This window comes from Corvus brachyrhynchos, unplaced genomic scaffold (genome assembly GCF_000691975.1).
Source record: "Corvus brachyrhynchos isolate BGI_N302 unplaced genomic scaffold, ASM69197v1 scaffold175, whole genome shotgun sequence".
NCBI lineage: Eukaryota > Metazoa > Chordata > Aves > Passeriformes > Corvidae > Corvus > Corvus brachyrhynchos.
Genome location: NW_008238448.1, coordinates 254,361 through 268,651, shown reverse-complemented (window position 1 = coordinate 268,651; position 14,291 = coordinate 254,361). Strand labels below are relative to the sequence as shown.

Below are 14,291 nucleotides of genomic sequence, written 5' to 3'. Positions count from 1 at the left end.
CCAGCGCCGGAAACGAGAGAGAGCTTGGAGGGGGAGTTTGCCTATTCTTAAATGTGGATCACAGAGGTGATCACAAATTTAAGTGGCTTAAAGAATTGTCCATATTCAAACTGGCCAGCTGATAGGTTCTGTCAGTTCCCAGAGGAAACTGTAAGGACCCCTTAGCAAGGACATCCCTTCCGGGACTATGCTTGCTAACCTATGACAAGTTACAAGTACTGCCTATACAAAAGTTTCTGTAAAAACAGGGACATGTCTTTCAGAGACTTAGTAGAACAAAATTGTATTCTAGACCTCAAAATGGCCATAAGAAATTGGTTTTAATGACTTAACTAATTTCATAGCTTCCACCCAACAGTTTGAGCCCTCTTCTGCTCTTTGGAAGAGGAACCATGCGATCCTACAGGTGTGGGTTGTGAGTAGGTACCTGAGTAACAAAACCTCAATGGCTGTTACCATGTTCTCACCACTTTTATATGGAGCTATAACCTCTGCTAGGACCCCTTTTCAAGAGATCACCTTCCCCAGATGCCTTTGTTTGAGAGCCACTTCTGATATTTAACCCAGCAATGGAAATGCTTGACCTTGCATCACATCTGTCCAGCCAGTCAGCTCCTTCAGTGGCAGTGAGCACTTGTCTGCTCAAGCCTCCATCCAATGTGGAATGCAATCCCATGTGTTATACATTACACCCAGGGAAACACCGATATATGCAGTTTCTGTTTTCTCTCTGGAAGTTTAGTCATTGTTTTTTCATAGGCTGTATGCAGCCAGGTAATAAATATTTTGTGTTGTTGATACCTGACTCAAATTCACATTAGCACCTGAAGGTAGAAATGTATTCCTTTAAATCCAGCCCTAAAAAATGTCCCAGAGGCTCACAACAGTCATTGCTCTCTCCAAATGTGGCAGAGAGCAGGCACATTCATATATAACAACACTCAAGAAACTTGCTATCTACAAATATTGCACCTCTTCAGAATTCTTCATCTACTATTAGCACTTTTTTTTTTTTTTTTAATTAGCAGTGAATATTTTGGTCTTTCTTCTGTTGGAGACAGGTCTAATTTTCACTCTCTTTCATGTTTATTTACTTGTTAAAAGTTCTTTTCAATGTTGAACAGTACCATAACCTCCTCAAAGTGAAAAACTTTGTAGCTCACAACCTGTAAGTGGACAAGCAGACAATCCTAGGGAGATCTGCACCCATACAAAGTGTGTGTTTCTTCTAGGCCATGCTAGATAAACTTTTTCACCCCTCTTGTCAAGTTTTCCAAGTATTATTGAGAAGAAATATAGATGTGAAGCACCAAGTTGAAGCTCCAGAACTGGGGACACAGAAGTTGTTTTGGGAGGGTGATTTTTCAGAGGGAGTTGTTTGGGGAATTCTGGCAATACATGTTTACCTGAAAGGCAGTATTTCTTTTGCATGTCTAGCTTCTGGAAATCCTAAAAGCAGTTCTGGAAACCAGACTCAGACAGGGAGTGATATCCGCTATTCTAGTGAGTATTCTTACTTAACTGTATGGCTTTTGAGTTTTGAGCTGGTCACTTTTGCTTCTGATGAGTGATTGGCACAGCAGACAAATTAAACCGGCATTTTTATTTGTAGCCTTACTGGACTTAAGCCCTATTACAAACCATTTAAATGCTGGTTATAAAACTCCTCTCAAAGAAAAACAGAGCTTGATAAGTTTACACCGCTCTCACTGTAGAGCAGCACAGGATTGATTCAGAGTGGTAAAATTGAAAAAAAAAAAGAGAAAAAGAGTCATCCCCTCTGAGAGAAGACACAAGGGAACATACAAAAAAGTTGCTCATATACATGTTGTACATATTATATGAGTGTGTTGTTGTGAATGTATGATACATATATACTATTCCTATCGTCATGGGAGGAAAGGTCCAGGAGGCAGTCTTCTGCAGACTCTTTAAGCACTTGATAATTGCCTGATGCATGCTACTTAATCTTTCATTTTAATATTATGCATCTCTGGGGCAAGAGTGTTGCTGCAGATTTGCTCTTTCCTACCCAGCATACTGGCTAAGCAAAATATGTTTGATGCTTTCCCACTGTAAGCGGTCTCCCTCTAGTTCCATAGATGCACAGACACATCTATATGAATATTAAATATTAATTGCATCGAGAGCCATTGAATGCAGCCTCCCCCTGACACGGGGTTTAGGCCAGCAGGTGGAACAGTGCCTGATAAGTTTGAATGTGGCTGGTTGCTGCCAGAGAAAAGATAAAAAGGGAGAAGCTGGGTTTATATGTTTCCCCGGGAAAGCTTTTCTTCATTACATAATGCTTTTTTTTTTTTTGCTTCTTGGCTGGGAAACACCTGTCAGGAAATGGCAGATGGTGGGAAATAATAAAAGGAAAGAAATGTCCTCATTTTAAAAGGAGATCTTGCATTTTCTATCCCTCGTTGTAAGTGCTGTGGGGAATGTTACTGAATTATGTAATTCCTTGGTGTCTTCCTGGGTGCACAATGCAAAGTTAAAATTTTTTTTTTTTTTTTTTTTTTTTTTTTTTTAAAGAGGAAAAAATAAATTGCATGTTCAAAAAATTTATTTCTGGAACACAACTTTCTCACAAAACCTTTGGAGGCCATCAGCATTGGGGTTGAATGACGAGTGTTTTCCTCAAAATTATGATACACCCAGTGGAGCAGATGCTTTGTTCTTTTATTGAAAAATGGGTGAAAGCAGTTCCACAGGGCAGCACAAGTGTCAGGGAAGGAGTAAAGGTGGGAGAAGGAAGGTGCTTCAGTCTTCCCTCCCCAGAGAGTCCAAGCCTGAGGCTCAGTGGTTGCAGGAAGAGTAACAGGAGCAGCAGGTTACCCTGCTCCAGAGAAATGGGTAATGTTTGGTGAAATGGAGCTTAGCACGCCTCTCACCTTAGTGTGTGTTAGTGTGTGTTAGTGCCTATACACAGAGGCAATGTAAGCCAGAGGCAGCAGCCAGAATTGTTCTCCCTCTTTTGCAGATGTTATCTTGCCAATTGTCATCACCCTGATAGTCATTACCCTCTCTGTCTTCTCACTGGTGGCTTTGTACAAGATGTGCCAGAAGAAAACTCCAGGTATTTGGTTTGCTTTCTCTGCAGGGGAGGGGGGGGAAATCAATGTGCTTTTCATTATTAAAAGATCTCTTTTAGATTACCTTAACCATCACTGTTGTGGCAGTCTGGTGGGAAAGCCTTTTGTATTTTGAAGTGCTTTGCCTAAAGTGGGAAACTAACACTTCATTTTCAAAATCAGTAGGAAGAGCAGAGTGAGCAAAAATGATTTTTGGAGAACATATAATGCTGTAAAGCCTTTTGTTCGTGATTTTGCAGCTACAAAGAGCTAACAAACACCTGTGCTAACACAATCAATCAGATAGAAATAGACAGTGAAAACTAAATTTGAAGATATTCAACAAAATCCCTTTATTTATTTTATCTTTCTTCTAGATACAGGCAAAGAAATATCAATGTTTTCTTTTGGGATATACCTGATACATACACACACACACACACACGCACATGACGCACGAGTAAAATTTTCCAGTTACAGTATAATGTGCATGGAACAAAATCCCTGAGCAAATAGTATTTGCAGAAATAGTCATTTTGACAGAGCAGCTAAAGTCAGTATCTGTTTCTCTGTTGTCCATTAAACACTTAAGATAATGGGTTATAGTTCCATCAGAGTCCATTTGATGAATATTCCAGGGCTGCCCAAGTAGGCCACAGGTAAGTGGAAATCTCCATTAAGTGAAAATCCAGATCTGAATCCAGACTGTGGTTTTTCTGTCCCTGTGAGCTGCCGTGAGTTAGGAGACCTGTGCAGAGCTGTGAAATCACCCAGCCTTGGAAATACAAAATCACAACAGGGTATTGAAACTGTAAACCAAGACAAACAGTGTGTCACAACCAATTTAGCCAATGACATGGCAAAACAGACCCAGATAAACAGAGGAAGGTATGATCCTTACTTAGGAAATTACTGAATATTCAGAGTCAAGAGACAAAGATGTGAGATGAAGAACATTTCCTTACCAGCCTCCCCTCTGCGCAAATGTCATCAGGCACTGTATTAGCAAATTCATTTTGAAGATAGAGTAGGTATCTGTGGTGCTTCCTGTAGGATTTGCCCAGACCCATCCAGTGCACTTCCCCTGCGGATGGAAAGCCCCGTATTTGGTGCCATGGAGTTGGTGCCGTGTCTCTGATGTAACCCCCAGCCCCTTCTATCTGCCCACACTTGCACATAAGCATAAAATACATTCAGCATATGATTCATTTTGGAGACAAACCTGTTCCTCATCGATGGGGATGACAAACTCTGTTCTTGGATGTCGTGCCAGGCTGTACCCCACAGGGGGTACGGCCTCAGGAACACCCTTGTTCTCTCAGTCCCCTCAGCCCGTATCTTTTAGCTCAGTTGTTGTGTACTCAAGAACCATTGCATGCTCATGTCCTCTGTGCCAGCTACCCAGGGATTTGGGAGCTGCAGGGAAAAATGTGCTTCTGTTGTGCTCTTGGGCAAGTCCTCTGTCATTCTCCCTGGTTTCCAGAAGCATCAGTATGAGCAGCATCAGTTCGCTTCCATAGATGACCAGAAAAATAACAATTACTATTGAAGCTGATTGATTGTGTGAATGAACTTAATGCAATACTGCAAAATTACAACTGAGCCTTGTGCCAGCAACTGCAATAGTCATGTCTAAACGTTTGGGGTTTGAGTTCCAGCAGGCAAAATGATATTAACTTGTTTTTCTTCTTCCAGAGAGACAAGAGAATGGCGCTGAACAGTAAGTTGGATCCTTTTCATTGCTTGGAGATCTATCACAGGGCACTTCTAAATGTAGCAGATTTTGCATAGGATTTTCTTTCATCTTTCTCTATTCAAACATATAATCAGTTGCCACCCCAAAGAGAAATATCCTGTTGAAAGTGCTGCACTTGCAGTTATTGTAGACCTGTATGCATGATAAGCAGCTGTTTCAGCATGGGTAGAACTGTGGTGACTCTCAACTGTTTTGCAAGTGGTCATTTTGAAATGGATAAACAGCTTATACTGTGCCACAGGACTCACTGGCCCAGTCTTTTTCTTTTTTTTTTTCCACTTTTTCCCCCATTGATCCCTCCCCTCTCCCCCCACATCTTTTCCCACCCCCTTTTTTTTGTTCATGTTTTCCTTCTTTTTAATGTGTTTCCTTTTTATTCTGGGTTATTTTTGTATTTATTTATTTATATTTATATTTACATTTCTTTTGGTCCCCATTTTATCATGTTCCTCTGTCCCATCTTGTTTCCACTAGACCATTTGCACAGGCTCAGTTGAAATAGTAGCAGCATAAGGAGTGTGAGGAGAGGGAAACTGAGAAAGATCCATTAGAAGATACGTGCTAAAGGCCATTGAGCTTGGCAGTGGCCACTTCTATGACCAAAAGCAACATTTGGGCTGCTGATTTACTTGGTAGCCCTGACTCCCTGGGCATCTGAAGTGGTCCTTTGCAATTCAATATGTCTAAAGGGCTTGCATTGACAGAAAAAGTATGACTCCTTTTCCCCAGATGTACCTCCTCTGTGAAGTCCTAGATTAAGCCTGGAGTCATTAAACTTGATTTATTACATATTGTAAGAGAAAGGTATTTTCAGAGATATTGTTATATGGTGTTTTCCACCACCAAGATTTCCACTTCATCACCCCATGCAAAGCCCTTTTTAAGCCTGCCAGTGTAGACTGGAGTAGATGCTGCCTCCTCGGGACCATAATTTTAGAGTTTTGTTTGGCTGACCAGCATGTGTGCTGACTGTCTGCTTAAATGTTTTCTGGCTTCAACAGGGCCCAGTCAGACAAAGAAGGAGTCAAACTTCTTTCTGTGAAGACAACTTCTTCTGAGACTGGTGAGTGTTGCCTTTGTGTGTATGTCTGTTTCCCTGTCTGAGCTCAGAGAAGAGCAGCTTTTGGGATGTCATTTCTTACAGCAAGCCCGTGTTCACTTTCTGTCAGGTCAAAGTTGCTGCAAACAATTCCTCTACAGTGCAAATCCCCAGACTGGGATCCTGTAGAGCTGCAGTTCAGCTGTTCTGTGTGTGCTGTCAGTACTTGGGAATGAGATGTATGACTGGTTTAGGAAAATACTTTTTAAATCATTGATGGTAAGTGATCTAGCTAGGCATGTTCAGGAGTAACAGTGATCATGGTATTTATCAGCTAGATCTGGCTGTAAAAGGAGGTTTGAAGACTGGTAATATCAAAATCACAGAATGTTCTGAGCTGGAAGGGGCCCTCAGGTGAATTTAAGTGAATGGCCCACATGAAGATCAAACCCACAACCTTGGTGTGGTTATTACCATGCTCCAACCAACTGAGCTAATATCCCAGCGATCAAAAGGCTTGGGGTCAGTGCTGTATGTAATCAGGGTTCTGTTGGAGTTGGTGTCAGTCAGTGTACAGTGACTGAGCCCTGTACTCAGTAACCCTTTGCATTCAAAATCCTACTCTCATTGCAAATCCGTCTGTCCTGTGCTTCAAGTTCTTACAAAATCTGGGGTATAAAGCCTAAAGGAACAAAGGTTATTCATAACATGCACAAAAGAAAGCAAAGTCTCAAAGGAAAGAGATGGATGCAGTTATAGATTCTGAAAAAAAATGGAGTAGCACAAAATAAGACTGAGGCAGAACAAAATTCTGACTAATCAATCAAAACCCCTAAATCTCTCATGGTAGAGCTAGCCATGGTGAAACTTCACACCTTCACCCAATGCTTTCTCAGTCATGTAGGTCCCCCCTCATCTGCAGAAGTCTTTCCATCACTTACTTCCTACTTTTTAGGTATAAAGCTCTTTTTTTGTCTTTAAGCTTTTTGGCCATCTGTTTCTCCTACTGACATTTCTGAGGTTGACCAATCACTGCATTCTCCTTTTGTCCAAATCCTTGGGAAGTCCTCTGAAATACAGCACTTCATCTGAACTATCCTCTGCTTGCTGGAGAGGCACAATTTAGACTCTCCAGCCTTCTCTGCAACTCCCAGAAGTTTTCATGCAGTCCAAAACGCCTACAGGGCATCTCTCGCAGCCATTGCAACAAATCAGAGTCGGGCAAGGTCCCTCCCCATGGCCTCATGACACAGAGCTAGGGGTAGAGTGGGACAGGAAGGGCCTGCTCCACCACAGGACACATCATTCTGCCCCACTGTGGGGTTTTTTTGTTCGTTTCGTTTGTTTGTTTGTTTGTTTTAAACTGAATGAAGTTAGAAACTAATTAATGGACATTTTTTGATTGATTCTGCCCTCATGCCATTTCAGAAATAAAGTGACTTCATTGACAGTAGCAGAAATGTTTGTGGCTTACAGCAGGGTAAATGAGAAAAGACACAGGCTCACTTTTTTTTCCCCCCAGATGAGCTCTGGTGCCTGTTAATCAGCTACTGGCTCACAGATTATCTGAGCATCTTCCATCCAGAGGATGCTTGATATTCCTTTATACTGAAGTATGATTTGTGCATGCTATAATTAGAAGGTTTGAGTCATAACCACTTAGAAGACAAGATTCTTGCCCTCTTCTCATTAATACAATTCATATTTAAACTAGCTGCCATTTTCTCTTGAATTCTTACATCATTATATGTTTCAAAATTAAAAATGCATTCACATAAATTGAAGTCCTGCTTTTGCCCAGGTTTTTAGAGTCGCTTTACTTCTTAACTTAAAAGCACTCTGGCAGAGGAGTCTCTTTCTTCCAGAAATATCTGTCACTCATACAGGTATTTCAAATATGTTAGGATGCCTCCCCATTGAAATCAGATTTACTTGCTTCGTTAAAAGCTCAGGCATAAAGGCAAATATTTCTTATAGTATAGGCGCAAGAACTGTCTGACTCATGGGCCTTCTCACAACTACTGACAGCAATTGCCCTGCATAAAACTTCTTTGCCTGTGTTCTTCTTCTTTCCTTGGTCCAGCTGTTTAGAAAGTGTGTATTGTGGCTGTCTCTGCACGTACCAGCAAAACTACAAGGAGTTGTGAGTAGAAAGACTAAAATTAGAAAGCTCTAAAGAGCAGCCTTAACTTTACAGGCAAGGCTACATCATCCTCTCACTATGAATAGGCAGCTCCTCCCTAAGGTCAAGCATATATACAATGAAATTCTGCTTTGATTTGTATTCAAATTAAGCTTTATTAGAAGTATACATTTGGGTTTTTTTTAATTTTTGCTTTTTATTCCAAACAGAAGACTTTGAGATTATATAATTTTGTAAAATATATACAGGACAAATAAGGACCTACAAACTGTTCAAGCTAGCAACTTGGAAAGACCCTGTGTCAGTGTTGTGCATAGATCTTGATCAAAGGTTATGGTGAGTTTAATCTTGCCTTATTTTATCTGTCTAAAAACTATGCCAGCTGCACATAGTTGAAAGAGATGTCCAGAGGGCTGTTTATCCCTGTTTATCCCATCTGCCTTGAGCTGGAACGGGCTGACCTGTGGCAGTCCATGGACTACTGAAGGATCCTATTTCGGGACTTCTAAAATTAGGTTCTGGATATGAAATGAAAGAAAAAGGAAAGACTCCATTTTCAGAGACACAGCTGAATTCAAGAGTATTATTTCAAATACCTACAATTAATGTGAAAAGAATACAGGAAAAGAATGGTTTTCAATTAAGCCTGGACTAATGTAATGTTTTTTAATGGTATTATACTAGGTAAAATGGAGCTTTAATATTCTCATTTTTTATAAATCTTCTTAGAAAGATGGAATTGCTAATGGCTTTGAGCTCTAAGGCACAACTGGTGTAGAATTGATGTAAAGTAAAAAAACCTGAAAACTAAACTAGACTCAGTAAATTTTTCATGCATGTTTGTCAGTGAACTGCAACACCTGATACAAGATAAGTGCCTGTTCTTGCATCTAACTTGAAAACTCGTCTTGGATAAAAATGCTCAGGATGCTGAATCATCTCAGAAGTTTTACACTAATGTACAAATGCAGGACTTACGGCAGCCATTTCATGTTGGCTGTACAGGCAAATTTAGGGTGACTCTCCCTACGGAGAATAAATGGTCTTCTACAATACAGCATTCTAGAAAACCTACCTGCAAAAATATTTATTTGAGATTCAACATAGCCCACAGAACTGCACATTTAGCTTGTCAGTGACAATTATATTTCCTGAGAATATAAGATGAAGGGTTTTAATTGATGACTAAGAGATCAATACCATCAGCTATGAGGTTAAAGTATTGCCTGTCTTGAAAACAGACCTAACTTTTTCTGTAAGGGTTCTTGTGTATTACACTGAGAAACAGCAAGGCTATTGATCACCTTTTAAGGACTGATGAAAAATGTCGAGGAATGAAAATTGTTCCGTTACAGAAAGGTTAGTAAATAGAAAATTGGGTAAGGCTACTCCATACCGGTGTATGATGCGTGATAGAAGTATTGATACCTGAGTAATGACTTGACAATTTTCTTTTATGGCCCTTGCCTGGAATAACTATTCTAGAGCATGTAAAATGTATGAAAGGCCTTTTAATAGAAGCACACCAGTTCAATATTCAATGTAAAGTCTCGTAGGGATGTGCAGGTGACATAATATTTCCGGCATGGGTATAATCCTGGCACCTAAGCATAAGCTGATCCAATAAAGCATGATTTATGACCAGACTGAGCTGTTTTGACGTGAAAGGGTAGGATATGACTTACTTGGCTTGTAGGCGTATTGCCTGTTCTGCACTGAGTTTGCTGAAAGGCACCTGAGGCTGGAGAAGGGTCTGTGGTACTTGTCTGCATTAGGGCTTCCAAAGATACCCATTGTGGACAAAAATGAAAATTCAAGTGTTGCTACTAAACAGAGATGAGAAAATGTACCAGGCAAAGATGGATATTTGGGAGACACTTAACCTGGTCCATTTGAAACCCCTTTAACCTATTGCAATCATGCTGGAGAAAGAGATCGTTTAATACCTAGAGGTGCTCTGAGATGGCAGTGCAGTGCACGATAGCATGAACCGAGGAAGCAGAAAAACTTGCATTCTCCATATGCTCCACATCTCTTCCAAAAGCTGCTGCTGTTCAACAGGAATAATGGCCTTAGACCTGTTATCTGCTGCTTCAACTGAATGTACCTCAAGACAACCCACACTGGTGCTAGGGCTTGGACATGGAAAATCCTGTGATGTTCTGAAACAGTGTGGTCGGATGCCATTGTCTTCGTCACTGCTTTCCACGACCCTCCAAATGCTGAGACTAATTGTTCTGCTTCACTCATCAAACCACAGATGTGGTTTTGGTACAATGGGACAAATCAGGAGCTGATGCAGACCTCGTTTCCTGTTATGTTGAGTACATCTAAGCACAGACCGTGACATTTAAGAAGGTAAGAAATCTTTGGGGTTTACCTCATTACAGACCCAACCAAGGGAAATTTACCCCTGTGAGGGGGCATGGTTCCATAGTGGGCCATGAGGTTTCTCAACATGCATTGGGACTTTGACCTCTTTTTCTTTATATCTAGGATCCAGATGTCTTTAGGAGCAGAAGAATCTGACCCCCTAGATGAGACACTCTGTCAATGGAAATTCCCTTCCCTCTTCCAATTACTTGCAAGATAAGCAGTGTAGGTCAGTGAAGAGCAGTCTGCTGGCATGCTGCATGCTTAGGAACGGTAAGAGTGGATGTTCCTGCTAATGTAGGATATGATACTGATTTTTTTCTGTTTCCTATTCTGAGACGTAGTTTCAGGGTCTTATGTTTTTTCCCCTGCAGGTAGAACACCTAGATGCCACTTTGTAGGAAAGGTTCGCCTTGCAACAGAAAAAGATGTCAAGTACCTCCCTCCCTTTCCTTCTCTTTCTCATTTTCTGATACTCTATTTTTTTAACCTTGTATTGTATAATAGCCTGAAGTTGTGTTTCTTTCTTCACAGAAACTGTGGAATAAACTTTCTTAGCTCCTTACAGCTTGTGGTTGGACTCTGTTTGTGTTTACTCTCACCACCAAGTTCTGACTGCACACACTTCCAGCTGAAACTTTTGGACAAAACCGTAGTCAAAAACATAGTCAAACCGTAGTCAAAACAGCATATGCTTCCTTCTGTATTTCTAATTTGACTTGTGAGCTGTGCATATTTTCAAGGGTTTTTAAAGCATTTACATTCAGACTGCTGAGGGTCAGGTGATGTTTTCCCCTGTGAAGCATTTGCTGACTTTACAGCCTGCAGTTTTCTGAGATGCTCCTCATGAGGGAGCCACCTCCCACCCTTTGCTGCCCATTCGGCAGCAATTGCCTTCCTGTCCTTTGCCTGAACTTTTCCACACACCCTCTCTCTGCCATGGTGAATTGTTCAGATCCTTCTGTCGTGCTAGCCATAGCGAGGAGCAGTTTGCAGGGAAATGGTGAAGTGTGTGGCAGGGGAGCTGCAGTACATTGCAGGTGCTGGACCCACTGGCCCACATCAAACCCAGCCACTGGTTCCCAGTTAATGCTGTTCTCCAGCATCTGTAATACACCCCTCTTTCTTTTATCTCAGTATGGTAAAAATAGATATTTTGTTTCCTGTGTCTGCAGAGGTAGTTTTATACTTTTATAAAAGATAGGCTTCTGCAATCAGATTTTATGGAAAGCTTGCTTTAATTCTTTGCTCCAAACCTGAGTGCCACTTACCAGCAATTTCTCAGCAGCAGATATTACAGTGAAATAACAGCACAATTAATTTCTTTCTTACAGACAATATAATCTGAGATGCGGTACGACCTATTTTTTATGTGAAAGACTGTTTTTACATCCTTTTACTTCCAGCTTTCCCAATAATGTCAGAGGGCTTTACCCAGGTCAAAGGCTTTCTGTACTCATAGTACTCAGTCTGTACTCTCTTTTATGTCATGATGTTCTGCAGTGTGTGTGTATTCTGAATACTATATTCAGATTCTGAATCAAATGTGGAGGGGCAGGGGAAGAGGGCCAATTGTAGTGAGATTAATCCAATATCCTTCCACAACGGTGAGACAAAGAAATGTTTGTTTCAGAGCTTCAAAACTGACCTTATTGTAATCTGTAATTTCAGTTGATTGTACCCATTACTTATTCACATATATTGGCATCAGGATGCAACATTAATAGTTAGAAATGGATATATTTGTGAGTGAAAAATCAAAACAAATACTGCACAAGTGAAATTTTAATTAGGAAGAAAACCCTGCATTTTCACTGCAGCACTATTTCTTTCCTGGCTATCTTTCAGCTTGGAACAGCCCTCAGTATCTGTGTACTCAGTCTACCTTCTATGAACTCAAAACAAGTACACTGAAGGATGAGGATTTATGAGTACAAAAGTTGGGTTTTTTCCTTGTACGTCTTCCTTATCTTTATCCTTTTGAACCATGGCCATGTTTTAGAGGAGGATGTGTGCAGGGTGTATCGGATCAGGCCCAGTGCTTACGCTGCCAATTTCTTTGGGTGGATCGGTGACCAAGGCTCTAGCAGAAGTGTACAAAGGGTAGCCACGTGGAGGCTGTGTATGTGAAAGACCAGTGCTGTATTGTGGTGGTTGCTACAGCACCAACTCCTTTAGTACTGAGGCTAAGAAACCATCATCTGAGCCAGCTGTACCTGCTCGGACCTTGGATCTCTGTAGCCTCAAATCCTGTCACTGAGGGTGGATCACATGAGGTGTGAAAGGAAGCGTGACAAACAGGAAAGGACTCCAATAACCTGTCCTCCACCATAGTCTTCCAGCAGCCTGTGGCTTGGAGACATCCTGAATCAGACTTTGTATCCTTGGTGTTTCACAGATTTCAGTGGCTATTAATTCCACAAATTTGTCTTGTTTGCTGTGATATCTGCAGCCTCCTGCAGCAATGAACCTGATAGTTTGACTAGAGATCTGTCTGTTATATGACAGTAATAGTTAGAGACCTCATGATGCCTATGTCTTTGTTTTTGCAATCCAATTTTAGACAAAAATCAACAAACAGATGCAACACTGGAGGATGAGAGGGAGAATGAAAGGTGTAATGGCAGGCTTTGCCTGTCAGCTAAAACTTCCACATCAGTATCTGATTTCATTTTCCAAATATTCTGCCTAAGGCCTCTTTCTCAAACTGTGCATCATTTCTTTCAGTTTTTGTAGAAGTGCGTGATATATATGAGGTTGGCTTCTCACTGCCCTCTGCCAATCTATCTGAGCCCACAACTCCTCCTCCATCAGGAGAGGTGTCACAAGGCAGGACCACAGGTAAAGGGGGTCACGTAGCACTTGCAGCTGTGCAGTTGGTAGCACTTTAAATGCACCAAATACTTTCTTCCAGTTTCCTTCATCTCCCATTTTTTTGAGGCTGCGCACTTACTTTTCAAGGCGGACAAATATACAGTGAATTTTCAACCCATTATCAGAAAATTATTGCCATAGTACCCATCAAATTGGATCAGAGTATCAGAACACCAACCAATACCTTTATTCAAGATGCTGAATACCTAAATAGTGAGCAGCTGACAGTTCAAGTTTCTCCTGATACCTTCCATCTCCTGCTGCACAACACTAGAGTTTGTGTGTCATCTTTCTCTAAATGCATAATCCAGAATAAATAAAATCCCAGTTTTTCACTGACAACGTTGTACAGCAATTTTGCTCTTGTTGGTATATTTTGTGGAACTACGCCCTTTCTCTTTCAATGATGGCCTCAAGTTTTACCAAGGTAGTTTAGATTAGATATTAGGGAAAAATTCTTCACAAAAAGGGTTGCTGTTGGACCAGGCTGTCTAGGGCAGTGACAGAGTCATCATTCCTGGAAGTGTTCAAAAATGTGTAGATGTGGCACTTGAGGACATGGTTTAGTGGTGAACATGGTGATGTTGCTGGGTTGATGGTTGGACTTGATCTTAAAGGTCTTTTCCAAACTTAACAATTCTATGATTCTGTGACAGCCTTTAAAGGATCCAGGTAATCTATCTGGACTGGTTGAGCACCTCCAGTGCACACTCTATTTTCTCAGTCACCAAAAACTTCAGTGTGAAATAATTTCTTCAATCTATTAAAATGCCATCTGTTCTAACAAGCTACCGAACACAAGTATTTAGTTTTCATTTCCCTTATGGGAAGCAAGGTTCAAACCAGTTGTTTTGGTGGGTGATGGTTTGGGAGCAAGTTTGGGTTTTTTTCAGTCTTGGAACCTATTTGTGTCAGTTAACGCTGTTTTGAAATCATTATAAATGTCTTCTTACTTGCACCTAATCTGAATGTTCTTGGTTTGCCCTTTGAGTTGCATCTGGATATTTAGCAGAACATCAAACTGCT

At 40.9% G+C, this 14,291-nt stretch overlaps 1 protein-coding gene and 1 long non-coding RNA gene across 4 annotated transcripts in view; both read left to right on the top strand.

Moving 5' to 3' along the window:
* Positions 1-14,291, top strand: part of EMCN (endomucin) — a 55,150-nt gene that overhangs the window by 35,654 nt on the left and 5,205 nt on the right. For 2 of the 3 annotated variants that reach the window (XM_017736859.1, XM_017736858.1), the window contains exons 7-10: positions 1,438-1,503; positions 2,990-3,085; positions 4,776-4,800; positions 5,838-5,899. In XM_017736859.1, coding sequence (XP_017592348.1) covers positions 1,438-1,503; positions 2,990-3,085; positions 4,776-4,800; positions 5,838-5,899 — 249 coding nt within the window. The remainder of the gene's footprint in view (positions 1-1,437; positions 1,504-2,989; positions 3,086-4,775; positions 4,801-5,837; positions 5,900-14,291) is intronic. The other variant, XM_017736860.1, reaches the window with a different exon arrangement.
* Positions 5,906-10,958, top strand: LOC108447307. Its single transcript, XR_001862794.1, has 2 exons — positions 5,906-10,376; positions 10,515-10,958. It is a non-coding gene; the product is annotated as an uncharacterized LOC108447307 (long non-coding RNA).